The sequence below is a fragment of the Sorex araneus genome, chromosome 10 (genome assembly GCF_027595985.1).
Source record: "Sorex araneus isolate mSorAra2 chromosome 10, mSorAra2.pri, whole genome shotgun sequence".
In the NCBI taxonomy this organism is placed as follows: Eukaryota; Metazoa; Chordata; class Mammalia; order Eulipotyphla; family Soricidae; genus Sorex; species Sorex araneus.
In genome coordinates, this window is record NC_073311.1 from 61,281,661 (window position 1) to 61,309,441 (window position 27,781).

The 27,781-nt window shown below is 54.6% G+C and overlaps 1 protein-coding gene across 1 annotated transcript; it reads left to right on the forward strand.

The window, feature by feature from the left end:
• Window positions 1–5,799: 5,799 nt before the first annotated feature.
• Window positions 5,800–25,474, forward strand: CMAS (cytidine monophosphate N-acetylneuraminic acid synthetase). Its single transcript, XM_055118544.1, has 8 exons — window positions 5,800–6,156; window positions 12,034–12,176; window positions 12,333–12,488; window positions 19,492–19,625; window positions 21,081–21,175; window positions 21,524–21,695; window positions 22,663–22,816; window positions 24,832–25,474. Exons 1-8 carry the CDS (start codon window positions 5,894–5,896, stop codon window positions 25,020–25,022), a joined length of 1,308 nt encoding a protein of 435 aa, XP_054974519.1. The 5' UTR covers window positions 5,800–5,893; the 3' UTR covers window positions 25,023–25,474.
• Window positions 25,475–27,781: the final 2,307 nt, after the last annotated feature.

Here is a 27,781-nt window from a genome sequence, read left to right on the forward strand (position 1 = left end):
TGGCTCTACACGCAGTGGTGGTGCTCAGTGACCAAATGGGATGCTGGGGATTGAACCCAGGTCAGCCTCGTGCAAGGCAAATGTCCTTCCCGCTGTCCTTTTGCCACCTTGTAGTAGAAGCAAGCAAAGTGTGGGTTCCCATGGGGCAGCCGAGGAAGTGCGGCTCTAGGGCTCCTAGACACGGGCCCAGGGGACCCGGTCCCAGATCTCAAGCCTCCAGATCGATGAGAATGTTTCTGTCCTGTGAAGCCAGCTTGTCAGTGGTGTGGTGAGCTGTCCCCCGGCAGTCATAAAAACAAACGTACAAAAACGTTGTTATGAGTTTTTATAGGGGACATTGAACTGTAGTTTCTTGGAATATCTTTATCTGGTTTGGGGACCACACAAATGTGCCCACCAAGTTCAGGGTCTCACTCAAGTCAGTCCTGCCCCCTGGAGTCCGATCTCCTCCCACAGGTACATTCATGGAAAGTGCATCAGTCATTCTCCCCTCTTTCTTCTGTGTTCCTTACTTCCTAAGGCAGTTGGCCAACCAGGTCTAATGGTTCAATCCTAGAACCCAGTGCACTAGGGACCACCAGAGGGACCCTGGCAATGTTTGGGGACCCCTGGGGTCATATTGGTGGATTTGAGGGGAGAGGCCAGGGCGTGGGTCCTTTTGCATGCAACGGGCATGCCTCTGACCACTGAACTATCTCCCGGTCCTCTACTACCCTTACCACCATGTAAAAGATGGTAACAACAACAACAAAGAAAACATTTTTTTATGAGAACAAACAAAACCCTCCCAGTCTCTGAACAGTGCCGAGATTTGAAAAATAAACCGGTGAATTCCGTCAGACCCAGCACTGTGACTCTGAAGTGCTTATCTGAAGTATGTGGAAACGCTATCTCCAAAGGGTGCGCGCTCCTTCATGTCCACAGAGTCCTCCTTACTCACCCATGCCCAGAGACGGAAGCCACAGATGGCGGGATAAAGGAGCCACGCGTCAGGGCCAAGCTATGGCTCAAGGGCCTGGGCACTGTGCGACATGTGGGAGATGCAGTTCAATCCCTGGGTCACGCGGCCCCTGAGGGCCAGCCAGCGTGGCCTGAACGACAACAACAACAAAACCACAACAAACTGTCAAGTACATAGTCTCAGTGAGAACTACTCTGCCTTCACAAAAGATGTGCCTCCGGAGACAAAATGGCGGGGACAACTGGTGGATTACTATTCAGTGAAATGGATAAAGAAGTGAAAGACCAAATCCTTTCCCTATGATGTAGAGCAGGAATAACTAAGCAAATCAACTGGACAAAAAAAATCAAAGCCAACTCCTAGAATTGGTGAAAACTATGGTGGTACCAGAGGGAGAGAACGGGGAGGGTCTTTTGGCAGAGAAGGGCGTATTGGAACTGTGGAGGTTGGTGTGGTGATAGTTATATAATTGATAGCACTGTAGCACTGTCGTTCCGTTGTTCATTGATTTGCTTGAGCGGGCACCAGTAACGTCTCCATTGTGAGACTTGTTGTTACTGTTTTTGGCCTATCGAATTCGCCACGGGGAGCTTGCCAGGCTCTGCTGTGCAGGCGGGATACTCTCGGTAGCTTGTGGGCTCTCTGAGAGGGAGGGAGGAATCAAACCCACGTATGCCGCGTGCAAGTCAAACACCCTGCCTGCTGTGCTATCGATCTGGTCCATACCAATAGATAAAGAAAATCCTTGAATTCTCACACTGTTGGACACGACACCTGGGCTCCATCCCCAACACCCCGTATGATCCCCGGTGCCCCACTAAGACTCATCCCTGAGCACTGCTTGCTGTGCCCCCTCCCAAAATAAATACAAATAAGAAAACAAGAAGAACAAAAACCTCACTGATCCTGAGAGTAATGCGCTTGTGCTGAGAGGTTTTAAATGGCCCCTGTGGTCCATCTCGACATGTCCAGGCCTGCTCAGGGCAGTAGCGCTGCGTCCAGCCTTCCACACAGGCCTGGACACTTACTTACAGGCCCAGAGAGAAGACCATCAGTGACTCCCCGGTGAGGAGCAGAGGACTCCTGAGAGCCAAATCTAAGAGATTGGTGGGGCGGGGGTGGCATCCGTTCAGCTGACCCCTGGGCAACTGGGCAAAGGTTTGGACAAAGCAAAGCCAAGTGGTCCTTTGAAGAATCTCTGCAGCTGTCCCGTGCACCTGTTGTCCTGGGGTCCACCATCAAATCTCACATGAGCTCCAAAGTTTTGGGGGTCATGGAGGCATCAAATAAAATTTGCAGGAGTGTATTCACACCAGCAGGCGGGCTGTCCTGCGAGGCAAGAGCAGCAGCCTCTCAGCGGAAGCACAGGATTTTGATTAGGAAAAAACACATCCTGCCATACCTGTCATTTTCATGAGCACCCACAAAATTAGCTTAACTCACTGGGCCCATGTCCTGGCACCCAGTAAATTTGTGTAGCATAGTGAAGCAAACATTGACACAGAACCGAGAAAAAGTGATTGCACAAAGGAATCAAGTATTGGTCATTAACCAAGTCACTCTTGTGGACCCTAAGCCTCTGTTCCTATTTCACTCCATGACTGGCAGGTGCCCTTGTGAAGGGGCTACAAGAAATTACGTATACAGTTATCAAATAACTCCGCTAACTAAAAAGTAAACTTCTAAACTAAATGTCATATTTTACTATAACAAACAAAAGAATCATGGCTGAATAGTAACTCAACGTCTATGAAAAAGAAACTTTCTCCTGCACCCACTATACAATTCTTCTTGGTTATTGGTTCAAATTTTGAAGAATTTATTTTTTGCTTCCACATGCTCAGGTTGAGCCTCACACACGAGTGGCCGTGCGACAAATCATCATAAAGGGAAATAAATATATACATATATATACACATACATATATTTAAATATAAATATAAATATATATATATCACTATCACTTATGGTCCCCCGAATCCACCAGGAATAATTCCTGAGTGCAGAGCCAGGAGTAACCCTGAAGAAAAAAGAAAGAAAGGAAAACCGCATCTGACTCAAGGTCATGAACGATTTCACATTGCTGGGCGTAGCCTTCTCTCCTTAGATAACCATCTGGCACTCCTAGCACTGCCCCCTTTTTTTCTTCCTCCTTCCAGCGCTTCTCTTTACTGAGAGCTCAGGCTAAGCTCAGGCTTCCCTCCACCCCCACTACTGAGCTTTGTCTTTTTCACCAGCTGGACTTCTCAGCTCCTTGTCCTGCCTGTCTTGCCCTGGGACCTACAGAGCCGCCTGGCTCCAGGGATGCAATAAACGTGAAGATGGGCTGAAGGACAGGACCCTTTGTGGAGTAAGTTTGCTCGCCTAGAGAGCCACAGAGCAAGAGGTCATGAAAGATCTGACCTTTCACTCTATCTGCCGTGAATTATTCGTCGGCGACCATACTTGACATTCCTGTTTAAAGGAAGAATGACTCGGAATATTTGCTTGGAGAGTGGTTTATTTCCATTTCTCTAAAGTAATCCAAAGACAAAGATAAGTTACATTTCCTCTTTCTGACTATTGTCTTCTCTCTTTCTAAAATATTTTATTACGTTAAGAAACAGCACACAATCTACCATCATAAATATAGAAGGGTGCAATATATTATTGCTGCTATAGGGACAATTATGCACAGCAAACACTCAAACTTATTTATCCTGCTTAACTAAAATCCTCTGCCACTTGAGAAGAACGGACAGAACTGCTGCATGGGCATACTCTGACTTCATTATAAAGATCTTCATTAAACCGCCATGTGTCCTATAACTGATTGGCCTTCCACTGCTACTATCCTTCCCTCTCCTCCTTCCCCTCACCCGCTAAAGACTGAGACCAACCAGTTGTCAGGTCTAAAATATGACTTTGTCTCAACACCAAGTGCTATGTTACCGTAAGACTGCAGCTAAGTGTGTGTGTTGGAGGAGGGGTGGTTGTGGGTGTGGGTGGGCAGATGGGGGGCAAACAGGAGCGCCTGCTCAGCCGGCCCTGAGAGTGGGGGAGCACCCACACCTGAGCACGCGCTGGCCAGTGCTGCTCTTGGTGACCAGCCCAGAGAGGCCGTCTCTGGGCACATCCACAGACGCCCCATCCCCACGTCGTGGATAAGCGACCTTGGCGCCACTTGTGCTGGCCCCCGGCAGACCACCGGGGTCACTACCCAGGAAGGGCTGGGGAGTTCGGGCAGTGCCCGGGAGGAGTGGGCGTGATGCCCGTCTTGGTGTGGCTCCCGGCCAATGCCCCCCACGCCACCCCCCAGCCTCGGGAAGGTGGACGCAGCCAGCTCCTTCCCTGCTCCCCGCTACCCCAGGTGCTGCACCTCCTTCCCAAGGGGTCAAGGTTTGTAAAGGCAGAGAACGGAAACGGGGGTGGGTGGGTGGGCTGCCGTGGCTAGGGAGCTGTGCCGACCACGGCCGGGGGCGCACGGGGGTAGGGGGGCTGCCGTGGCTAGGGAGCCGTGCCGATCACGGCCGGGGGCGCACGGGGGGCTGCCGTGGCTAGGGAGCTGTGCCGGTCACGGCCGGGGGTGCACGGGGGTAGGGGGGCTGCGTGGCTAGGGAGCTGTGCCGATCACGGCCGGGGGCGCACGGGGGGCTGCCGTGGCTAGGGAGCTGTGCCGGTCACGGCCGGGGGTGCACGGGGGTAGGGGGGCTGCGTGGCTAGGGAGCTGTGCCGACCACGGCCGGGGGTGCACGGGGGTAGGGGGGCTGCGTGGCTAGGGAGCTGTGCCGACCACGGCCGGGGGTGCACGGGGGTAGGGGGGCTGCGTGGCTAGGGAGCCGTGCCGATCCCGGCCGGGGCGCACGGGGGTAGGGGGGCTGCGTGGCTAGGGAGCCGTGCCGATCCCGGCCGGGGCGCACGGGGGTAGGGGGGCTGCCGTGGCTAGGGAGCCGTGCCGATCACGGCCGGGGGCGCACGGGGGGCTGCCGTGGCTAGGGAGCTGTGCCGACCACGGCCGGGGGCGCACGGGGGTAGGGGGGCTGTGTGGCTAGGGAGCTGTGCTGATCACGGCCGGGGGCGCACGGGGGTAGGGGGGCTGCGTGGCTAGGGAGCTGTGCTGATCACGGCCGGGGCGCACGGGGGTCTAAGAGGCCCAGAGCACAACAGAGGCTGCACTTGAAAGACAGCACCAAGGCGCACGAGCCAGCGAGTGACCCCTGAGCACAGAGCCAGGAGTAACCCCGAGCTGCCGGGGCTGCAGCCCGCGCAGACAAACAAAAGCCAAAGAGCAGAACAACATTAAAAAAAAAAATACAAGATTTACAATGTCAAATCGATTCCTGTTGGCTGGTTTCCAGGTGAACCCCGGGCACGTCACTACCGTTCGTGTTTGGCTTTTGGGGCCACACCCGGCGATGCTCAGGGGTCACTCCTGCCGGTGCTCGAGAGACCCTGTGGGATGGTGGGAATCGAACCCGGGCCGTCCGGTCGGTCGTGCAAGGCAACCGCCCTCCCGGCCGTAGGTGACGAGCAGGTCACCTTAAGAGAGGACGCTGTTCTTCAGGAGAAGAGCCGGACCCCAGGTGAGACCTGCGTGTCCCCCTCGTCTTCCCTGGACACTGCGGGGCCCCGGCCGAGGAGGGTGTTCACCCGCAACCCCGTGCCCGCGAGGCGGCCGGGGACTACAACTCCCGGCGTGCCCCGCGAGGCGAGGCGAGGCGGCGGCGTGGACTGCATCTCCCGGCGTGCCCAGCGGCGGGCCGTGGACTACATCTCCCGGCGTGCCCCGCGCGGCGGGCGGGGGCGTGCCCCGCGCCGGGGGCGTGTCCCGCGGCGCCGCTCGCCCCCGCCCCCCGCCAGCGGCCGGGCGGGGAGAGCGGGCGGCGCCCCGCGGCGGGGGTGAGACCGGAGCTCCCGGATGTGGAGAAGCTGGGGCGGCGGCGTGGGAGGAAGATGGAGCCGGCGGAGAAGGGGGCCGCCACCTCCGCCGCGCACCCGCGGGGCCGCCCGGGCCGGGGCCGGCCGCCCAAGCTGCAGCGCAACGCCCGGGGCGGCGCGGGCGGCCGCGGCCTGGAGAAGCCGCCGCACCTGGCGGCGCTGGTGCTGGCGCGCGGCGGCAGCAAGGGCATCCCGCTGAAGAACATCAAGCACCTGGCGGGGGTCCCGCTCATCGGCTGGGTGCTGCGCGCCGCCCTGGACGCGGGGGTCTTCCAGAGGTGCGCGCGCGGCCGGCCCCGCCCTCCGGGGGGCCCCGCGGGGGCCACGGGGTCCGGGCGGGGGTCCGGGCCGGGGTCCCCGCGCCGCGCGGGTCCGCCCGGGGCGGGCGGCGCGGCAGGTGCGCGGGCCGGGCCCTTCGGGGCGTCCCGGGCTGATGTCGGGCCCGGGGGGAGGGGAGGGGCGGGGAGGGGTGGGGCGGGGGGAGGGGGCGCCGGGCGCTGCCCGCGCGGGGGGCGACACCGCGTCTCCGCCGCCCCCCGCCTCGCCGCAGCCCCCTCCCCGCGCGCTCGGGACTGGACGGACGCGAAGGCGCCCCCCGCGGGTTCCTGCGGGGCTCTGGGGGCCGCGCCCCGCCGTGGGGCCGCGCCTGGCGGGCCCAGTGGGGGACGGGGCCCAGGTGGGCCGCCCACCCCGCACTGTCTGCCGCTCCAGGCCTCGTCGGTTCCGTGCCGCGGTCCAGGGGAAGCCCGGGCGGGGCCGGGCCGGCGGCAGCCCCCAGATAACGTGACGGACAGCTGCGAGGGGCCGATAGGGAAGGGGTGTGGGGCGCGCGCGGCGTTGACGCAGCTCTAATGCCTGCCACCGGCACACACCACACACAGACGCGCGCACACACGCACAGGCACAAGCGTACACATAGACACACATGCACACATATGCACACACGTACACATGTGGCACACGCACACACCGAGACACATGCACACGTATGCACAGACACACATACATGCACAAAGACATACATGCACAAAGACACACACATACGTGGACACACACATCCAAGGAAATACCAGGTCGGATGATGGACACCTGGCCTCATTTTGCAGCACGGACTGTGGCTGTTTTTACAGCCCTCGCAAAGAGTTCCCGGGGAGGGTCAAACGGCAGTAGTAACACTGGTAAGCGTCATCCAGACATCAGCGTGCCGGTAAAACTCCAGTTTTGGTGACATGAAGGACAGATCAGAATTCACAGTAGGCTGAAAAATGAGTTATTTTCTGGTGGTTCTTGGTTGCCTCTGCTCAGAAGCCTCTTGCATCCTGGGTTTGGAGAAAGAAAGGGGGGTGGGTGCGTCTTGTTTGGGCCTTCGGGGTTAAGGGCCAGAGTGACTCCTTGGCCCAGGAAAGGTGTGGACTGTGGCGGCGGCTGCTCTTCCTTCCCAGGAGGACAGGAGCACCTGCCCCGGGGCAGGGAGAGGCGGGGGTGAGGGGTCCTAGGAGAGGGGACGCAGGGAAGGAGAGGGGGCCCGCTCCCCTCCGCCCGAGAGCATTGGCAAAGGCCCTCCTACCCTTGGAACAATCCGAGTCACGGCAGTGACAGGAGCAGGGTGGCCACGGGCGTTGGGAATTGACTCCGGGCATCACCCAGGCGGTTTCGGAGAGGAGCAGGGAGCTGGACCGGCTGGCCGTCCCCGTGTGGTCCCGCACCCTGGGGGGAGCGGGCGGCCCCCAGAGCCCCCCTCCCTTCACAGACCCCCTGCAGGGTGGCCTTTGTCCACGCCCTCTGCCGACCTTGCTCCCTTCCCGGCCACCACCCCCCCCCGCCCGCTTCCTAGTCTCGAGCTGTGGCCCCTGGACTAGTGCGACCCTCACCTGTGGTATCCCCGGCCCCCGTTGAGAGCAGGGGCCTGAAGGCCACTACAGGCCAGAGCCACTAGTCCCATGTCACTGTCTTCGCGCTGTGGTGTGGGGTCAGCCCTGCCATTGGCCAGGCCTCAAGCGATGCATCGCCCCCCCCCCCAGTCCCCCGAGTTTGGGGTCCCTCGCGTCAGAGACCTTCTTGGCTAGACTCCCTCTGCTTTCTGGGTTTTCTCTGTTGAGATGCTTCCTGAGGAGACATCCCAGTTGTTTCCTGGGGGTTGGGGCGCCCTCTCTAAACTGTCGGCATGTGGGGGTACCTCCTCCTCCGGTATATCCGCCGCTGTGGAAACTGCACGGGCCCCTGAGGGTGCATCTTCATGTCACTGCAGTTCCGTATCCGATGCTGTGGATACTGCACGGGCCCCTGAGGGTGCATCTTCATGTCACTGCAGTCCTGTATCCGCCGCTGTGGAAACTGCACGGGCCCCTGAGGGTGCATCTTCATGTCACTGCAGTTCCATATCCGCCACTGTGGATACTGCACAGGCCCCTGAGGGTGCATCTTCATGTCACTGCAGTTCCGTATCCGATGCTGTGGATACTGCACAGGCCCCTGAGGGTGCATCTTCATGTCACTGCAGTCCCGTATCTGCCGCTGTGGAAACTGCACAGGCCCCTGAGGGTGCATCTTCATGTCACTGCAGGGACGGCCAGAGGACGGAGTGGGGTCACCGGGCGCCCGCCCCTGTGGCACACCCACCTCGGCCCGTCGGGAGTCTTCAGCCTGTAGCTGGGGGCAGGTTGAGGTCACTGCGCACTGGCCCCTTCCTGCCAGCGTCCTGCTTCTCCACGGGACTCGCCTCTTGGTGGCTTAAGCCGAGTCACAGAGCTGTGTTGTGTAGAGCTGGCCGTGCACGCTCTTGATCTTCAGCCCGGGTGGAAGTGACCCCTACGGCCAGCTCTAATTTTCATTGTTTTTTTTTTTCCTTTTTTGCGTCACACCTGGCGACGCACAGGGGTTACTCCTGGCTCTGCACTCAGGAATGACTCCTGACAGTACCCGGGAGAACATATGGGATGCTGGGGATCGAACCCAGGTCGGTCGCATGCAAGGCAAACACCCTCCCCGCTGTGCTGTCGCTCCAGCCCCCAGCTGAGTTTTAAACATTGCCTAATCTGTGAAGACAGCCACACCTTCTGGTTTCATCTCTGGACTGTGAGTTGTGGAAGGCCACTGCCGTGTGTTTACCCTTTAAATGGCAGTTCCTGGTCTTAGTAACTGGCGTTGGCACCGAGCCCGATACTCTCTGCCCATCCACTAGGCCGTGGCCTCATTTAGTATATGTGCTGCCGAAGCGAGCTCAGGCCGTGACCTCATTTAAAGCTAACGCCACTGGCATCGGCTGCTTTGTTCTTCGCCTGAAATCTTACGGCCTGTTTAGGAAAGTGACTTCTCTACCCTCTCTCAACAGAAGTCCCTAAACCACAGAAAATTACTTCCTTATTGCCTCTCAGAGATGCCGGTCATTGTGTTGCAGCGTACGACGGTTTGCTATTTGCTATTTCCACACTCACGGAGCCTCTGTGTCACGGTACACGTCAGGGAGTTGAACCTTGAAAGGTCTGAGAGCAGAGCTTCAGTTTTCCTTCCAGCAGACCCCGTGCGAGAATGAAATAAGACTGTGGCTGTTGCTTCAGTGCTTGTGGTCACACGCTATTTGAATAACAGCCGTTAGACGTTTATGTTGTCGTTTGGGCTGAGGTCTCACAGCCCCGGGAGGTAATTCCCGTACTGGCACCTGTATTGGGCTGAGCGTGGAGATTTACAGTGGTGGCCGTTTCCGTGGGTTACGGGGCTGGCCTGTGCGCGTTCAGAGCTGAGCCCGGACTCGGCCGTGTCCTGCCTCACCTGTTCCCCACACCTGTGCTCGGCGCCTCCTAGGTGCAGGCACTGGGGCTATAAAAATACTTTATAGGTGGGAAAGGTTCCGTAGAGCCTGGTTATGGCTTTACTGCTCCCCGGGGCTGGCAGGGAACTACAGTGCCCGTTGTCCTCAGGTTGCGTGTCGCAAGAGAGTGACATGTTTCTCCAAGGCCCCGTGCCCGGGACGTAATACATTTCGTAAATGAATTATGAAAGGAAGGGAAGAGAAAATAAGCAAAGGTCTTTTAGAATGTGTGTGTGTGTGACCTCAAACATAAGAGGTGTGTGCTATACCACTGAGCCACGTCTCTGGCCCCCAAAGCACCTGGTTTTTATTTACCTTTTAAGCATCAAAAAATATATTATTGATTTGGTGGTGCTGAGTTTTATTACAGTAAATACCAAGATGGTCAAGCAGACAGCTTCAAAACTGAATGGCCTGGTCAGTCAGATGTGGAAAGACCCGTTTTTTTTCTCCTCCTCCTGATGACTTTTCACTCTTGCCATCTTTTTTTTTTTAATTATCTATTTTTACGTTTATTTTATTTTGTATAGTTGTTCACAATATTTGAGTACATTTAATACTTGAACACCAATCCCACCACCATTATACCTTTTCACCACTGTATTTTGAATGTTTCCATCCCGAACCCCAACCCTGTTTCCAAAGCAGAACTGAAATAATTCATTTTATATTTGCTTGTTATCAATAATCCACTAAAATAATCCAAATGAGGTTTCTTGGAGGGAAGTGTGTGAAGACTGTTGTATTTCACCCAGGAGCCACTGAGCCCTTCTCTCAGAGATTAGTGATGTGTTGTTAAAGGTTGAGCCTTGTGTGCGTGCGTGTGTGTGTGTGTGTGTGTGTGTACACATATATCTGTGCACATGTACATCTGCATGTACATGTTTCTCCCTAGGGCTGGTTGCCTTCTGATTATACCCCACCCAATCCACCCAATGTGGTGCGCTACCCTTGGTACGTCAGAGGTGTGAGGTAGGAGCAGGGGCGAGCCTCACTGGCCATGGTAACACGTTCCTTACCCTTCTCTGTTTGAAACACGCCGTGGAATCCTGTTGTTGCTTTGCTACCTGTGGGTCATTTCTCCGCTGAAGACTGTGTCAAACGTAGTTGAGACTTCCGCCGGGGGTCCGTGGGTGCCCCTGTGTCCTGCCTAGCCGGCTGCACGAGCACCCGGTCCCCTGGCCCGTTCTGTATGTAAACCTAGTTCCTGCAAGCGTTGGAGACGATACGTGAAATTAAATCCTAGGGGATGGCCTTCAGTTTCTCTTTTGAACTTGGCTATTCGAAGCTTGTCATTCCTCTGGGGATGGAGGAGAAGGTCGAGTGTCCCGAAGGCCAGGTGTGACAGACACAGCAGCAGCAGCACCTGCTGTCGGCCTTGGGGATCCTTGAAGGCCCAGGACCTTTCAGTAGAGACCGGCCGGTCCACCTCCCCAAGGCTCGTTTCACTCTTGGTCACCGTCTTCCCACAGGCTCGAGGGAGCCGCGCTCCTCACTCGGGCCAGCCAAGCTGTGGGCCCTGTGGCTCCTGTGGCCCCGTGGCCTTGTGGCTTGTGTGGTTCCCGTGGCTCCGGCGAGTCAGGCTGGGCTCCGTGCGTGCTGCTTTGAGTGTTTCTGTGCCCGTTGATGAGCATCAGATAGTTGGGGAAAGTGAAAAGTTGAACTAGCTGATTATTTCGAATCCAGACTGTTTCTTTGAAGCCCTAGCTAAATTTGACTAAACCAAGGTCGATATGTTTTTTTTCTTAGCAAGTATATGAGAATGCTTTCTACAATATTTTATATGCGTAGGGAATAAGAAAGTTCTGAATTATCTTTAGATCTTAATGATGTGAATTCATGTTCTGCTGTATAACAAAGCAGTTGCCTTAAAAATACCAATTGTCATTCCCCCCAATTTTTAAGAGACTAGCACTACAGGAATGCGGATTTTTTTTTTAAGGAGAATTTATTCATTTTAAATGAAGGGTGTTGCCACCTTTTATTTATTTCATTTGTTGGTTTGGGGCCCTACCCAGTGAGGCTTATGCCCAGGGAACCATATGGGATGCCAGGGATTAAACCCCGTTGGCTGCTTGCAAGGTAAATGCCTTACTGCCTCACTCTCTCCGGCCCCTATAAATGCTGTTTATATGAATGAGTGTCATAAACAATTGTAAAATAAAATTATGTCTAATATTTAATGACATACACACATATATAAAATATTTCCTATAGGTTTTATATTACTTTGGACTTGTAGCGTTCTTTTGTTGATCCAAAACTAAAATTCTATAAGTGGTATTTTGGGGTCGCAGAGCCTTATCCCTAATGAGTTAGTGATTTTTTTTTTTCATCGTCTTTGCAGTGTGTGGGTTTCGACAGACCACGATGAAATTGAAAATGTAGCCAAGCAGTTCGGGGCGCAAGTCCACCGAAGAAGCTCTGAAGTTTCCAAAGACAGCTCTACCTCGCTAGACGCCATCGTAGAATTTTTAAATTACCACAATGGTATGGCTTTCCGAGTTTATTCAAGATTTGATGGACCTTCCAACTGGTTATCACCTCACAAGACTTATTTTTATCACTTGTATGTAAGATCTTGGTATTACTTGCTGTCGGTAACTTAATTTTGATGACTTTCTCATTTGCTGTGTCTCTTTTAAGAGGTGGACATTGTCGGAAATATTCAAGCGACTTCTCCGTGTTTACATCCCTCCGACCTTCAGAAAGTAGCGGAAATGATCAGAGAAGAGGGATACGATTCTGTTTTCTCTGTCGTGAGGCGCCATCAGTTTCGATGGAGTGAAATTCAGAAAGGAGGTAATCGGTTGCGTCACTGCTTTACCTTATTCCTGGGATTCGGTTCCCATGTAAATACCCTCTAGAAGTGAGGAAAGTGAAGCGGGACCAGTGCCAACACTGCGATTCCTCTCTGTGCGAGGTCGTGATGTGTGGAACCAGTTCTGAGTCCTGAGACTATGGAGGCCAGAAGGGAGACCGGGGCGGAGCAGTGGCACCTCGGGGAGGGCACTCGCCTGGCAGGCGGCCGACCCGGGTCAGTCCCCGGCATCCCGCGTGGCCCCTCAAGCACAGCCAAGAGCGATCCCTGAGCACAGAGCTAGGAGAAAGCCCTGAGAATTCCTGAGTCTGCCTGCAACCCCTCCAAAAGAGAAGGGGCGCCAACTTAATTCACTGCCTTACTTTTTACAAAGGGACATTTTAATCCCCATTTGCCTTTAGAGGCAGACCTACCACTGACTTAGATCAACTTTCTTTGTTTGTTTAGAGTCATTGATAAGCTTTGTATAGATCATAGGGAATTGTGCGACTAGAAATCTTCCACCAAAAAGTCCTGAAGGATCTCAAGAGTGAACGTGGAGGGGCTGGAGCAATAGCACAGCGGGGAGGGCGTTTGCCTTGCACGTGGCCGACCCGGGTTCTGTTCCCAGCATCCCATATGGTCCCCTGAGCACCACCAGGGGTAATTCCTGAGTGCAGAGCCAGGAGTGACCCCTGTGCATCGCCGGGTGTGACCCAAAAAGAAAAAAAAAAAGAATGAACGTGGAATTGCTCCCCAGAATACATTCCTCTCTATGTAGAAGAGTTCTGTAGCGTTTAGCTGGAGTCTGAGTTCTCGCCACATAGATCATGTCTCTGCAAACTCCGCAGAAATGTCAGCAACAAACAGGTAACGGCTGCGTCCTCCAGGGCAGGCTGTGCGTCACACGTGGCACGGCTGGTCCCGTTGTCAAGCACGCGTGACTTCCCGGAGACACCTAAGGTGGAGGAAGACTGGCGCAGGTATTGGGAAGAACGACCTAGCTGAGGGAATGGAGATAGACGGAAAGGGCGAATCTTTCGTCTGTGTTATGAAAGTAAACCGAGGTAGCTGCTTGCTGATTTCCACTCTGTGAGCACTGTGTGGCTTCCGAGTCTGCGCTAAGCCAACTGTAGAACATTTTGAATTTAGATCAATAAGCCCGAGAAATCAGATCTATGAAGGACTTAGTGAAACTTTAAGAAAAAGCAAATTTTTTTTTTTTTTTGCTTTTTGGGTCACACCTGGCGATGCACAGGGGTTACTCCTGGCCCTGGACTCAGGAATCACCCCTGGTGGTGCTCAGGGGGACCATATGGGATGCTGGGAATCGAACCCAGGTCGGCCGAGTGCAAGGCAAACGCCCTCCCTGCTGTGCTATCGAGCCAGCCCCAAGAAAAAGCAAATTTTTGAAGCAAATCAAGGAGGTCTAATGTTGGGGGAATTCCATGCCCTTCCTTAAGCGTCTGTGGCTGAAGTGAAGAAGGTTAGGGAAGGGCGGGGAGAGAGCAGAGCTGGCGAGGGCCTTGCCTGCCTGCACCCACCCCAGTTCCATCTCCAGCACCACATGGCCCCCCCCAGCCCTCTTAGGGGTAAGCCCCAAGCACAGAGCCAGGAGAAAGCCCTGAGCAAGGTGGGATGTGGCTCAACAACCAAAACCAACAAGGTTAAGAATTGTCTAAACTAAACAGATGCCAGAGGGGCTGGAGAGATAGCACAGCGGGTAGGGCGTTTGCCTTGCACGCGGCCGACCCGGGTTCAATTCCCAGCATCCCATATGGTCCCCTGAGCACCACCAGGGGTAATTCCTGAGTGCAGAGTAACTCCTGTGCATCGCCAGGTGTGATCCAAAAAGCAAAAAAATAAAAAAATAAAAAATAAATAAACAGATGCCAGACCCACAGATATTTTAAATACAATGAGGCATGTTTGAAGAAATGTCCGTCTAACATAAAGAATGAGCGGGGGCGGGGGATGCAGAGGAGGGGCAGCCTGAGTGCTGTGTGCCTGGTGAACCCACATTTGATCCCAGGTCCCCTGGGCATCTCCAGGAGTGTCCCTGAGCACAGAGCCGGGAGAAAGTGCCGTGTACGGCCGGGGCTGGCCCCAGCACAAAAACAGAACAAAGCAGGAAAGAATGATCGGGACAGGAACTTCTGTTTCCTCCTGTGAACTCCCGCGGAAGCAGTGTGGAACAGTGCTCTGACAGAGAATCACTCTCAGTGCTCTGACGGAGAACCTCTCTCAGCCCCGCGCTGCCAATGGCCCCGTCCTGATGCTTCCGCTAGGGGGCCCAGCGGCCCGTAGCAGTCGTTCCACTTTACTTCCTATTACTCTTTGTATCTTTTATTATTGCACTAGAGCTCGACTGCCTAATACAGTAGCCATAGTTTTCATTTCCGTAGTTTTCATTCCTGCCCTTCATTATTTACTTCACTTGTTGCTAATAAGAACGTGACATGCGATAAGACCAAATTCAGATGTGCAGTAGGTATAAAACCTGCACTGGATTTCTCGGCTTCCTCTGAAAGAGGCATGTGCAGGCTCTTACTGATCTTACACTTACGACTTCTTAAAAATCACGTTAAGCGCATTAGGCTAAATAAAATACATTATTAAAACTAATTTTTTCATGTCTTTTAGCTATAGCTAGAAAAAATTAAAGCTACAGATGTGAAACTTTATATTATTTACATTATATTTTCACGTCATATTTCTGCGGGTCAGGGCTGCTGTATAGGTCAAACTTTGCTCCTCAGCTCAGTGCTCTCCACCTGGACTTGGTACGTTCCCACATCGTGAGTGATTAGGAACTTCCAGCAGCAAAGCTTTATTTTTTTCACTGCCTTTTGTGTAGTTATTGGTACAGTCTATGTTTACACATTATAGTCACAGGTATATTACTGTACATGTTACAGACACGTGATAGTGTTTACTTTCCTGTTCACTTACCTTTATAGTTTTCATTTCCCCTCCGTAGTTTTCATTTCTGCCCTCCATTGTTTACTTCACTTGTTGCATTTTATTAAATCAGCACGAGATACACATTACAAGGTTGTTCATGATTGGGTTTTAGTCATACGGTATTCCAGCACCGGTCCCCTGCCCAGAGGGTACATTTCCCACCACCAGTGTCCCCGGTTTCCCTCCTGACTGCCTCCTGCCTCTATGGCAGACACTCTCTCTCTCTCTCTCTCTCTCTCTTTCTCTCTCTCTCTCTCTCTCTATCTCTCTCTCTCTCTGTCTCTCTCTCTGTCTCTCTCTCTTTTTTTTCTTTTTGTGTCACACCTGGCAATGCACAGGGGTTACTCCTGGCTCTGCACTCAGGAATTACCCTTGGCAGTGCTCAGGGGACCATATGGGATGCTGGGATTCGAACCTGGGTTGGCCACCTGCAAGGCAAATGCCCTACCCGCTGTGCTATTGTTCTACTCTCTCTCTCTCTCTCTCTCTCTCTCTCTCTCTCTCCCCCTCCCCCTCTCTCTCCCTCTCCCCCCTCTCTCTTTCCCCTCCTTCCCCTCCCCCTCCCCTCCCTCTTCCCCTTCCCCTCCCCTTCCCTCCTCCTCGCCCTCTGCCTCTCCCCATGTCCCACGGTTGAGCATTGTGGTTTGCGGCACAGGTACAGAGGGTTATCATTTTGCGTTTTGTTGTTGTTTGGGGCCCATACCCATCTGTCCTCAGAGGTCTCTCCCGGTGGGCTCAGGAGACCTTGCAAGGTCCCAGGCCCTGAACCTGCCCGGCCGAGGCCCACCTGCCGTCCGAGCTTCCCGGCCCTTTCTCTACTCCTTCTGTGTGCTGCTGTCTGGTGCTGTGTGTCATCGCAGCTTTTGTCTGGATGTCTGCATTTTGCCTTATTTTTAAGGGCTGTTTTCCCTGGCATTGAATATAAAATTTGGGGTTGCCTCCCCCCTCTCCTCAAGATCTTATTCTTTGGAAGATGGCTCTTCAGTGCCATTCCGTCACCTCTGCCACCCATCGAGTCTGATGACACGGGCCTGTGTTTCTGACCGTTTCTCCCTCTGCGTGTTTTGTGGCTCTTTTTCCCCTCAAGTTTTTTTTTTTTGTTTTTAAGGTTTTCCCTTCATCTTTAGTTCTGCGCTGTCTCTTCCCAGTGTCTGTTGCCGTGGCTGTCTCTGTCTCCCGCCAGGTGTGCTCTGACCGTCTCTGTGGGTTACTGCTTGTCCCCGCTAACACAAAGCTCTGCAGGCCGTGAGGGCCACTGGCCCCGGCGTCTGCCTCCCCCCCGCCGCCCCGTGGCCAGGGTGGAGTCAGCTGATGGGCTGGCCAGGTGTGACCCCTCCCTGCCTCCCCCCACAGGCGCGTCCCTCCCTGTGGAAGAGGATAGCACCCCCGAACAGAGACGGGCCGCCCTGTCGAGGGTGTGGGACAGAGGGGCACAGTGCTCCCTGCCCGCCCCTCCCAGCAGGCGCTCCGGCCACCTGGAGCAGAGCGCGGGCCGGCCAGGCTCCAGGCCCCGGTGAGCCTGCACTTCCTCAAAAGAACAAGTCTCTTCAAATACTTCTGGGCCACAGTTATCATCTCCTTCGTTTCTAGAACTTCAACAGATTTTTTTTTAAAAAATGTAGTGGTGTGAGTGCACACGCCCACACATAATCAGTTTTTATCATTTTTCTCTATACTTTGGTTTCGATTGATTTAAATTTGCGTTCAGTGATTATTTCTTCTGACTGGTTCAGCCCTCTGAATTCTGCCCAGTGAAATATCTCAGATAGTGTTTTCGCATTTCAGAATGCAAAGCAGCTCTGTTGTTTCTTCAAGTCACACCTTGGCAACGTTTTTAAACGTTTTTGTTGCATTCTCAGAGGTGCCATTCTCCTGAAATTCTCCGTATTTTCACGACCTTCTAAAAAAATTTTTTTTTTGCCCATTTGACGTATTTCTGGGAGATATTTTTACGATCCTGGATTGCTGATTCCAGGGCACTGTCGTGTTTCTCTGATGGGGCGTGTGTGTCTGCTTCTTCATACGTGTTGCGTGTCGTCCCCTGCCTGACCCGGTGGCCTCGGGGTACGGGTTAGCCGAGGGAGGGCGCCGCGTCCTCTCTGCCGGGCGGGCCGGGGGTGACCACCGCGGGCGGGTTAGAAGCTCATTGCGTTCCGCCCGCAGTGAGCGGCCTTGCCAGGAGCTGGGCCTTGTATTAGGCGGTGCCCCCTCTGCTAACGGGACGCGGGGCTGAGCACCTCCAGACTGTAACCCCCTCCCCACCTTCCTGCCCATTGCCAGCCCCCGTGCCTGCGTGCCCACGGGCCCCCCACGGCAGAGAGCCCCTCTATGGGACAGCCCCACCAGTGACCGTCCGCGATGCTGGGCCCCAGCCCATTGGAATGTCCTGTGCTCTCTCCGGAGCCCGCAGAGGCCCGCTGCTCTTGCCAGGTTGGCGCTGCTCTCGAGTCTTTGTCGGACTCAGTGAGCACCCCCGTGCGAGAGCAGCCACTAGCTGTTGTTCAGTAGGGAAGACGGGTCCCTTCTCCAAAGGTCCTGAGTTACTCCGTTTGTCTTGGGCCGTCTCCACCCCCAGGCTGCCCATGGCCGGAAACCTAGGCGTGTGCCGTTTCCCCCCAACATCTTTGCGGACAGCCTGTCCGGGCGGTTCAGCCCAGCCCTGGGGTGGACGCGAGCAGAGCAGGCGGACGGGAGGCGCGAGACAGAGCCACGCCCAGAAGCTTTCCCAGAGAGTGAGGGAGGCTGTGAAGAGCCGCCAGCTCTTAAAACGTGTGCGAGCATCATTGGTGCGTCAGCCTGGGACGTAGGGGAGAGTGGAGGCGAGGGCGGGAAACCCACAGCCCTGCCCCGAGCAGTTTATTCGTCAGCATCGGTGTGGGGGTCGATGTGACCCCCAGTTTTGTGTCCAGCCAAATCCGGGGGTCGTACGAGCAAAAATAATAAGCGTACGTTGTGTATCTGATCTGCTCGTGAGACTATCACAATATACTATGCAAACATTCCTACGAGTGAAGCATTGTAGGAATTGAGTGGGGAATTTTTCAGTCTCTATAACTATGAAATTAACTCCTCAACCTCATTATTTAGAACGTCTGAAGTTTTTTCCGCCTGTAACTCCTTTCCAGCAAAGAGAATTTGACATGTTCCTGTGTATATAGGTATAAAAATACAGAGATGTCAAATGTTTACTGATAAGCATCAATTTATTTTAAAACTGCTTTTTTGGGAAAAGTTCCCTGACCCCAATTGTGGTCATCATCCATGGTTTCAGAAACTAAACATCAGGATGATAACGCGTGCACTGTGCTCAGAGGGACGGATAGTTTTGAATATCTGAGCTCAGATGTGTAGCTGGGTAGTTGGAGACGGTTCTTTTGTAGGCATGTTAAGGCTGTTTGGGCATCTTCCAAAAGCACTGCGTTTGTATAAAATAGCTTGAAAATCCTAGTTATTCAGAATTCTGCTATAAAATATTTTTTCTGTTACTGTTATTAGAGGAAAAAAGTATGTCTCCAGAATTATTAGGGATTTTGTTCCTTTAAAAAAAGTCCCCATTGGGCTTGGAGAAAGTGCGGGGGGTAGGATTTAGCCCCTAGCTCTGTGAGCCGCCCCGGGGCCCTGGTCCCCAAGCACTGGAGGTGTGGCCCTCCTGGCCCAGCCCTGCAGGCCCCCGCAGTGAGCCACCGGCCTGGGGTCCCGGGGGTCCGTCTGGGACTGGCCCTTGGGACTCCTGCCACTCCCCTCGAAAGTCCTTAGTCTTTTAGAGAAGAGGAAAATGTCCGTTCCCTGAGCTGCCGAGTTTGTTTCTTTTCTTTTTCTTCTATTGCTTTTTTGGGTCACCCCCAGCGATGCTCAGGGGTTACTCCTGGCTCTGCACTCAGGAATCACTCCTGGCAGTGCTCGGGGAGCCCTATGGGATGCTGGGGATTGAGCCTGGGTCAGCCGTGTGCCAGGCAAACGCCCTCCCCGCTGTGCTGTCGCTCCGGCCCCCAAGTTCGTTTCTTCCCCCCAACAGACCCGCTGTCTTCTCTTTGCTTTCAGTGCGTGAAGTGACGGAACCTCTGAACTTGAATCCAGCCAAACGCCCTCGCCGACAGGACTGGGATGGAGAGTTGTATGAGAACGGCTCCTTTTACTTCGCCAAGAGGCATCTGATAGAGATGGGCTACCTGCAGGTCTGTGCCTTCTTCCCTCAGAATTTCCGGGAGCCCTTCTGCCCATCCGTGCGGGTGGAGGGGACGAAGCCGCGCCCTGTTCATGCAGGAGCAGCCTGCAGGCTCCTCACAGGGGGCCTCCGAAGGCTTCTCCCGGGCAGAGAGCGACTCGGTGAATATGCCAGGAATTCTGCTAGGGGACGGATAGTAAGACCGAAAAAAAAAAAAAATGGCAGCTCCTACCTGCCCTGGTGTTCCCTTGTACACCACTCACAGCTTTGGTCGGCCACGACTGTTCCTGGCGGGTCAGGCTTGTACAGCCGAGTAACTCCTGTCTCTGTAGAACAAGAGACAAAACGATTTGAAGCGAGAAAGCATCAGACTGGGCGTCAGAGAGAAGCGATCATAGTTGTGGCGAGGTCGGCTGGAGGGCGGGGTCTTATCTGTTCCAAGTCATTGCTCTGTTTCCTCTTGGTTGGTCATTTGCGTGACATCTTTGAAGAAACCATTGGCTTCAATATCGTGGAGAGTTTTGCCAACCTTGTCTTCAATGAACCTTATAGTTTGTGGTCTGTTGTTGAGGTCTTTAATCCATTTTGATCTGACTTTTGTGCATGGTGTCAGGTCGAGGTCTAAGCCCATTCTTTCGCATGTGGTTGTCCAGTTGTGCCAGCACCATTGGTTAAAGAGGCTTTCCTTGCTCCACTTCACATCTCTTGCCCCCTTATCAAAGGTCATACATTTGGGGTTGTGTGTAGGGATATTCCACCCTGTTCCATTAGTCTGCGGCTCATGGCCGTGAGATTCCTGAAGGGACTGAATGTCTCGAAGTGGAACTGACCAGTGACTACGGTCTTGGGGTCCGGAGCAGTGTCCACTGTGGCCCCGACACTCGGGGTAGCTGAGACAAACAGAGAGTCCCCAGAGGTAACAGCCCTGCCACCCGCTTCCCTCTTGGGGGGTAGGAAATTACCCAGCGCCCGGCTGGAAATCTGCTTTCTCTACAGAAAGGAACAGAAAGGGCCCCCCTGGGCGGTCCCGGCCCGCCCCTCTGGGAGACTCTCGCTGTCGGCCGGCCGCCTGGCCTCCCTCTTGCGGAGCAGAAGGTCGGGGGCTTCTCTCCTGCTTGGGAGCTGTCAGGAATGGGGAGCTGCACCCCTGCAGCTAGGGCGTTTCCCAGGCCCCGGGGACGGGCGCTGCCTGGGCCCCCTGCCCTTGCTCATCCCGACCGTGGGAGCCAAACGGGTCACGGGCGCCGCGCAGACGGGGGCTGACAGATGTCCAGGCTGCCTGTCTGAGTCAGCTCCAAACGGCCTCCCCAACTGGCATCTCCTGTCCCTGCTCCCGACTGGGCCGGTCCTTCCCCCCACCCCCAGTACTTCGAGGTGACCGCCCCGGCCCGTAGCACACTAAGCGTCCGCGGTGCCCGAGGGACCGTGGGGCGGGGACTCACGGCCCCTCGCCCCGTGTCCACAGGGCGGCAAGATGGCCTACTACGAGATGCGGGCCGAGCACAGCGTGGACATCGATGTGGACATCGACTGGCCCATCGCGGAGCAGCGGGTGTTGCGGTAAGAGCAAGACCCGCGCGCGGCTTCGCACCGCGTCTGTGTTTGCCCGTCTTAGCCCACGCATCTAACCCCACCGAAAACGCTGATTTCTCGTGGCGCCAGCGTCTCGGGAGCTTCGTCGTTCGTTGGCTCCCGGGAGACGTGTGCAGATCAACGCGCCTGCCCAGGGGTCCAGTCTGGCGAGCCCCGACCCCTCCTGCACCCTCTGTCCACGCCCCCGGGCCGGGCGGGCGGGGGCAGGCGTGTGGGCGTCTCGGGCGGGGCCGCGGGAGGCTGGCTGTGCGGGAGCGGGGCAGGGCGTCGCCCGTGCGGTGCCCGAATTCAGAAGCGTCTTTTGGTTCCTTCTAGATACGGCTATTTTGGCAAAGAGAAGCTCAAGGAGATAAAGCTTCTGGTTTGCAGCATTGACGGGTGCCTCACGAATGGCCACATCTATGTGTCGGGAGACCAGAAGGAAATCATATCTTACGATGTAAAAGACGCGATTGGGATAAGTTTATTAAAGAAAAGTGGTGTTGAGGTAGGTGCCCCCGGGCAGAGCAGTGTTGTCTGTCTTCGGGGTGATAATGCAGCGTCTGAAGAACCCGTGAGGAGAACAGGAGAACTCTGCTTGCAGTGTTCTCCCTTAATCTGAAATTTAGCCTTCACTTGCTTAGAAAAGTTTCACGGTATTTTCCTTTGAATGAAAGCTAGGAATTTGTCGATGGTCACTTCATACGACTCGATTAATAAGTTGGAACATGTTTCAAATTGGGGCTATGAAGTATTTTCTTAGGACCTTACAGCAAGAAAGATTTCACAAGAATTAGGTATCAGCATTTTTTTTTTTTAAAAAAGCAAATGCCTTGTGGCATTTAAAGTGCTGTTTTGTTTTTTATTTATTTCTGGGTTTGAGGGCCCCACTGAGCAGTGCTCAGAGCTCACTCCCGGCTCTGTGCTCGGGGAGCACTCCCGGGGGCCTCGGGGAACAGCGGGGTGCGGGGGAGCGAACCCGGCCCAGCTGTGTGCACGGCAAACGCTCTACCTGCTCGACTCTCCAGCCCACGTGGCTTACTCTTAGGATGGAAATTTTCGTTCAAAACAACAACATTCAAATATATTTTCAAAATAGCAGGCCAAGGCTAAGGCCAAGGCCAAGGTGAGTTTTTTCAAAACTCACTAGAAGTATGAAGTGTTTGTAGGTGTCCAAGTGTCAAGTAAGTGCCCGGGGAAGATGGTCTGGACTGTCCTCTGGCTATTTTATTACCGGGGAAGCTTAGCTGAGTACCAGGCCCCATTCGTGGTGTTTGGTACCTATGCGTAGACTCCTTCCCCTTCACCTCTTCTAGACTGAGAGAAGTAAAGTGCTCAGAGCTTGGTTAGTTTAGAGGGACAGGGCGTTCACCCCATTGCTCTTCCTCGAGGTCAGAGGACTTGGCTCTTGTAGTTTTCACAAAGTGGCATTTCGCTGGGACGTGTCCTGAGTCTGCCTCTTCCTCTCCGTGAAGGTGAGGCTCATCTCAGAAAGGGCCTGCTCCAAGCAGACGCTCTCGTCCTTGAAGCTGGACTGCAAAATGGAGGTCAGCGTGCCCGACAAGCTGGCCGTGGTGGACGAGTGGCGGAAGGAGATGGGCCTCAGCTGGAAGGAGGTGGCGTACCTCGGTCAGTACCTCCCTCACCCGGCCGTCGGGAGACTAGCCAGAGTCACGATTGTTCTCATGATCATCAGCATTCATTTTGGTTTGGGCGCCACCCCCAGTGGTGCTCAGGGCTTACTCCTGGCTCTGTGCTCAGGGATCTCGTCTGCCAGTCCTGGGGTTCGTGTGCAAGGCGAACTCCCTACCCTCTGTGCTGTTGCTCTGGCCCCCGGAATTATTATTCTTCATTTCTTTTCTCTTAAAGAAACAGAGACGTCGAGCCCCTTCCCGAGACGAGCAGGTTGCAGGGGGCAGAAAGTCCTCTGGGGATAGTACTGAACAGAGTCCCCTTTCTGGAGGCTCCAGGGTGGCCCCGAGGGTGAGTCCAGGCGCCTGCCCCTCGCTCAGGCAGCCGCCCTGCTTGAGGCCGGCCTCAGGGCCCTTACCCCTGGGCTGGTGACCGCACGGCCGCCTCTTGCTGCCGGGCTGGCGAATGAATAAATTAGCTCAGCTCGCTCGGTGCCTGGCCAGACTGTGCGTGTGTCGGAAGTATGCTCCTTGGTCAGAGTTTAGAAATAGAAATAGAAAATTAGAAATAGAAAAGTATATTGGAAAGCAGAAGAGAAACTCGGAGGAAGAAACTGCGGAGGAAGAAGGGCCAGGACTGAGCTCCCGACCTTGACTTTGCAAATGTTTCTGTTGCCCACGCGTTAGTTCCTGGAGGGCAGAAATGACACCGGCACGAGGGTGCGCGGGCACAGGGCTGGAGCTCAGGCCTGCAGGCCCGAGGACCCAGGTCACTCCTGACACTGCCTGGCTCCCCAGAGCCCCAAAGCCGGGGTGGCCCGAGCACTGTGGGCACAGAGCAGAACTGCCCGACCCGCACCACAGGCAGCGCCGTGGGCCTCTCCCCGTTCTGCCGGGAAGCCCTCCCCGAAACAGAAAAAGCAGAAACGGCCAAGCAGGGAGGGCCGTGCCTGCAGCCCACCTGGATTCAGTGCCCGGCATCGCGTACGGTCCTCCAAGCACTGCCAGGAGTGATTCCTGAGCACAGAGCCAGGAGTAATCCCTGAGCACTGCTGGGTGTCACCTCAAAGTAAATAAAGCCAGAAAGAAAAAAAAGGGAAGTTGAGGAAGTTGAAGACTTCTGGAAGGGGTCCCACAAAGGCATGGAAATGTGGTTTCCTAAAAATAGTTCCACTTTCAATAAGGAGATTCTTCCTGGACCCCCATCGCTAAAGAAGGGGGTGGGGAATAGAGAAAATACTTATAAATGACCAACCACTGATCATCATTCTGTATGGACTTGGGTTTATCACATGTTTAAGATTTTCCTTCCGGGGCCGGAGCAGTAGCACAGCGGGGAGGGCATTTGCTTTGCACGTGGCCAACCCATGTTCAATACCCAGCATCCCGTATGGTCCCCAGAGCGCCGCCAGGAGTAATTCCTGAGTGCAGAGCCAGGAGTAACACCCAAGCATCGCCAGGTGTGACCCCCCCGCCCCCGCAAGAAAAAAGATTTTTCCTTCATAATCATTATACGTGGGATTTCCCCTGCGGGAAGCCAGGGGTCCAGGCCTGGTCTGCCGTGAGCAAGGCACGTACGCTGTACTCTGTACTTCCCCACCGTACACCGTAGTGCCGCTCTGGCACATCGAAATCTTTTTAACATTAATTTTGCCCCTTCAAACCTGTACATTGTTTCGGCCTCTGGGCAGTGCACGGGGAACTCAGCCGTCGTCCCTGGTGAACGCACAAGCCCGTGAATGCTCAGGTGACGCCGTGGTGCTGGGGGCTACAGGACGCCTGCAGCAGTGCCCAGGGGATTGGACTCGGGGCCTCGAGCACACAGAGCCTTCACTCCAGCCCTCGAGCGCTCAGCCGAGCCCCCCAACCTGTGATTTTTTTTGGAGGGGGGGTGGGGGATTTTTCTGGTTCCGGGCAGTGCCCGAAGCTTTCTCAAGGCCACCCATGTCCCTGACTGGTGCTGTCTGCCTTGTTTTGGAAGGAAGTCCTTCATCACTGCCTCTCTCTCCGCAGGGAACGAAGTGTCCGACGAGGCGTGCCTGAAGAAGGTGGGCCTCAGCGGCGTCCCGGCCGACGCCTGCTCCACGGCGCAGAAGGCCGTGTGTTACATCTGCAAGTCCAACGGCGGCCGCGGTGCGCTCCGAGAGTTCGCAGAGCACATTTTCCTGCTGATGGAGAAAGTCAATAATTCATGCCAAAAATAAAAAAAAAAAAAATCAGTGTAGGGTCGGGAAAGAAAGCCTCGGCTTTCTCCAGCTGCTTTATTTTTAAAGTTTGATTAAATTCAGTTCCACGTTCCATGGTAAATGTTAGAGTGCAGTTTGATTTGTGATCTATCTCAAGACCTTTTAAAGCAGTTTTAAATGGTCATTCCAAACCAATTAAACGATTGTCCCCAGCTTTCTCATTCTGCAAGATAATTATTTAGGGAGTAATGGTAGTTTTTTTTTTTCCAGATTTTTAGTAAATCCAAGTAAGAACATCACCAAAATTCCCTTTGTACTGTACCCTGTAAATCTGTTTTTTTTGTGTGTGTGTATGTGTGTATGTGTGTGTGTGTGTGTGTGTGTGTGTGTGTGTGTGTGTGCAATCAAGTGATGCTCAGATTTTATTTGGGAACTGTGTCTGGTAAGACACGCCCTTCTGTTAAATAAAATGACATTTCACAAACTTGATGAAAACTACCTCATTGTTCTGTCAGAAACTCCCTGGACATGCCCTGAGTTCCTTTAAACATGACCCCTACAATCGGCGTGAGAAGCCAGCCGCACCGCCAGGTGTGGGGCAGCTGCTGGCACTTCCTGCATGTGAGCATGGTCCCCTCCACAAATGCCGCCACCCGGAATCATTCCTGTGTCGGTAAAACGTCCACGTGTTTGTGGGGAATAAGCAGCTTGCAGTTACCTCAGAGACTGGTATTTTTTTTTTTTTGCTTTTTGGGTCACTCCCAGCGATGCACAGCGGTTACTCCTGGCTCGTGCACTCAGGAGTTGCTCCTGGCAGTGCTTGGGGGGCTATATGAGATGCTGGGAATCGAACCCGGGTTGGCCGCATGTTGCAAACACCCTCCTTCCCGTATTACTGCTCCAACCCTAGTGGTAATTTTTGGTATACTAAATCTGGCCTTTACAACTATACACCACTAGGAGCACTAGGAGTCATTCTATGTATGTCATTAGGTTCTCAGTGTGAGACCTGATCGTAAATGTGGACGGTTGTCATTTCCCGCGGAATATTTACATCCGTGTCCCCCGCCAGAGACAGTGTGTGAAGCTGTGAGGAGGCACGCGGTTCGGGCCGCGCGCTGGAGGCAGCTGTTCTCTGTCCAGCCTGACTGGCCTGTAGCCTCTGCTTCCCCCACACCCACAGCAGGATAGCGGGTGGAAGAGAAACGTCATTTTCTTTCTTCACCTGGGTTTTCTGTCTCTGGCTTGGTCACTTCTGGGTCTGTTTTCTCAGACCGTTGTTAAATCTCTAAGCCCAGCCCCCGCGCTGCCTGAACACTCTGGCCGAGGGGACACAGGAATGGAGTCACTGGTGTGTTTTGTTTTGGTTTGGTTTTTTTTGGTCACACCTGGCGATGCACAGGGGTCACTCCTGGCTCTGCACTCAGGAATCACCCCTGGCCGTGCTCAGGGGACCATGTGGGATGCTGGGATTTGAACCCGGGTCGGCCGCATGCAAGGCAAACGCCCTACCCGCTGTGCTATCGCTCCAGCCCCACTGGTGTGTGTTTTGGACCCACCTCAGACCCTCCTGTCACACGCCTGGCTCCGGGCTCCTCCGTTTCTCCTCAGTCTCGCCTCTAGGCAGGACACCGGGTCTTGGGTTTGGTGGACTGGCCCCGTGTCCTTTCAGCCCGTCCCAGGGAGCAGACGAACTGGTCTTGATTGCTCCTCAGAAGCTCTCAGTGACTCCCCGCTGGCCACAGCGTGTGAAAAGAGCCCCCAGCCCACCCACTGGCCCGGACACAGCTCAGGTCCGGCCTTAGTTCTCACTCATTCTCCCGGGTGCTTGAACACAGTCACGCGACCTGCCCTTCTCCCCAGCACTGCCTCCCCCGCTCAGTTCCCAGCCGCCTCTTGTCCCCACGGACTCTCTCGTCTGCTTTGCCCGAGCAAGCTCTGTGCTGAGTCCTGCACATACTGAATCTTGCGCACTTTCAGCCATTCAGCCCCGGGTCCGGGAGCCTCTCTGGCCTCCCTGTCAAGAATCTCCGTGTTCTCCATCCCAGGAACCCCAGGCTTTCTGCTCTGACAGAACCGAGACGTCGCTCACCGCTCCCTCACACAACAGGAAACACTGGACAAGCTGCAAAGCCAACAGACCTGTCAGGGAACTGAAACCAAAGGAAAAAAAACTCCATCACAGCCAGAGAGGGGGCAGCACCCTAAGTTGCTTTCCCGGGGCGAAAGCTGCAGAAGGTCCAACCTGAGGGCGGCGCTGGGCTGAGTGAGGGACCCTCCCCACAGGCTCGTTCTCACAGGGCCCACAGTCCTGCCTCCACTTCTCTGCCTCTGTGGGCCGTGGCGTTTCCTAGGGCTGGTGAGCAGCCCGGTGTGGTTGCAGAGGTGGCTTCCCCCTGGTGAGCTTCCACAGTGCTCTCTGTGGGGAGAGAGCGGGAGAGAGGAGAGCGCAGAAACGAGAGAAAAATAGGGATGCTTGAGGGATTGTGGGTTTTTTCCCCTTGCAATGATTCCGTACTTCACCCCAGTCAGCCTCTCTGTGGTGTGGGTCCTTATTCAAATGAGGGTCCTTACTCCAGCGAAGCTGCCGTCCCCCCACGGGATGGAGGAGTAAGTCAGACAGCTGGTCAGTGTGTTTAGGGACCTGCTTCACACACGCTGGTCCAGGTGACGTGTGAGTTGGCATTTAAGGCATCCGGACGCCGTCCTTAGCCTGCAGCCGTGCAACCTTTTCAAACCACTCATCAACCTCACGCTGGCGTGCCCGGGAGGGCAGA

What these genes read in the sequence shown, in the direction of transcription:
- CMAS (XM_055118544.1), top strand. Translation starts at nt 5,894, where the DNA reads ATGGAGCCGGCGGAGAAGGGGGCCGCCACCTCCGCCGCGCACCCGCGG. An exon ending in GACGCGGGGGTCTTCCAGAG is followed by an intron (nt 6,157 to 12,033) that starts GTGCGCGCGCGG and finishes TCGTCTTTGCAG; the next exon opens with TGTGTGGGTTTCGACAGACC. An exon ending in GCGGAGCAGCGGGTGTTGCG is followed by an intron (nt 21,176 to 21,523) that starts GTAAGAGCAAGA and finishes GGTTCCTTCTAG; the next exon opens with ATACGGCTATTTTGGCAAAG.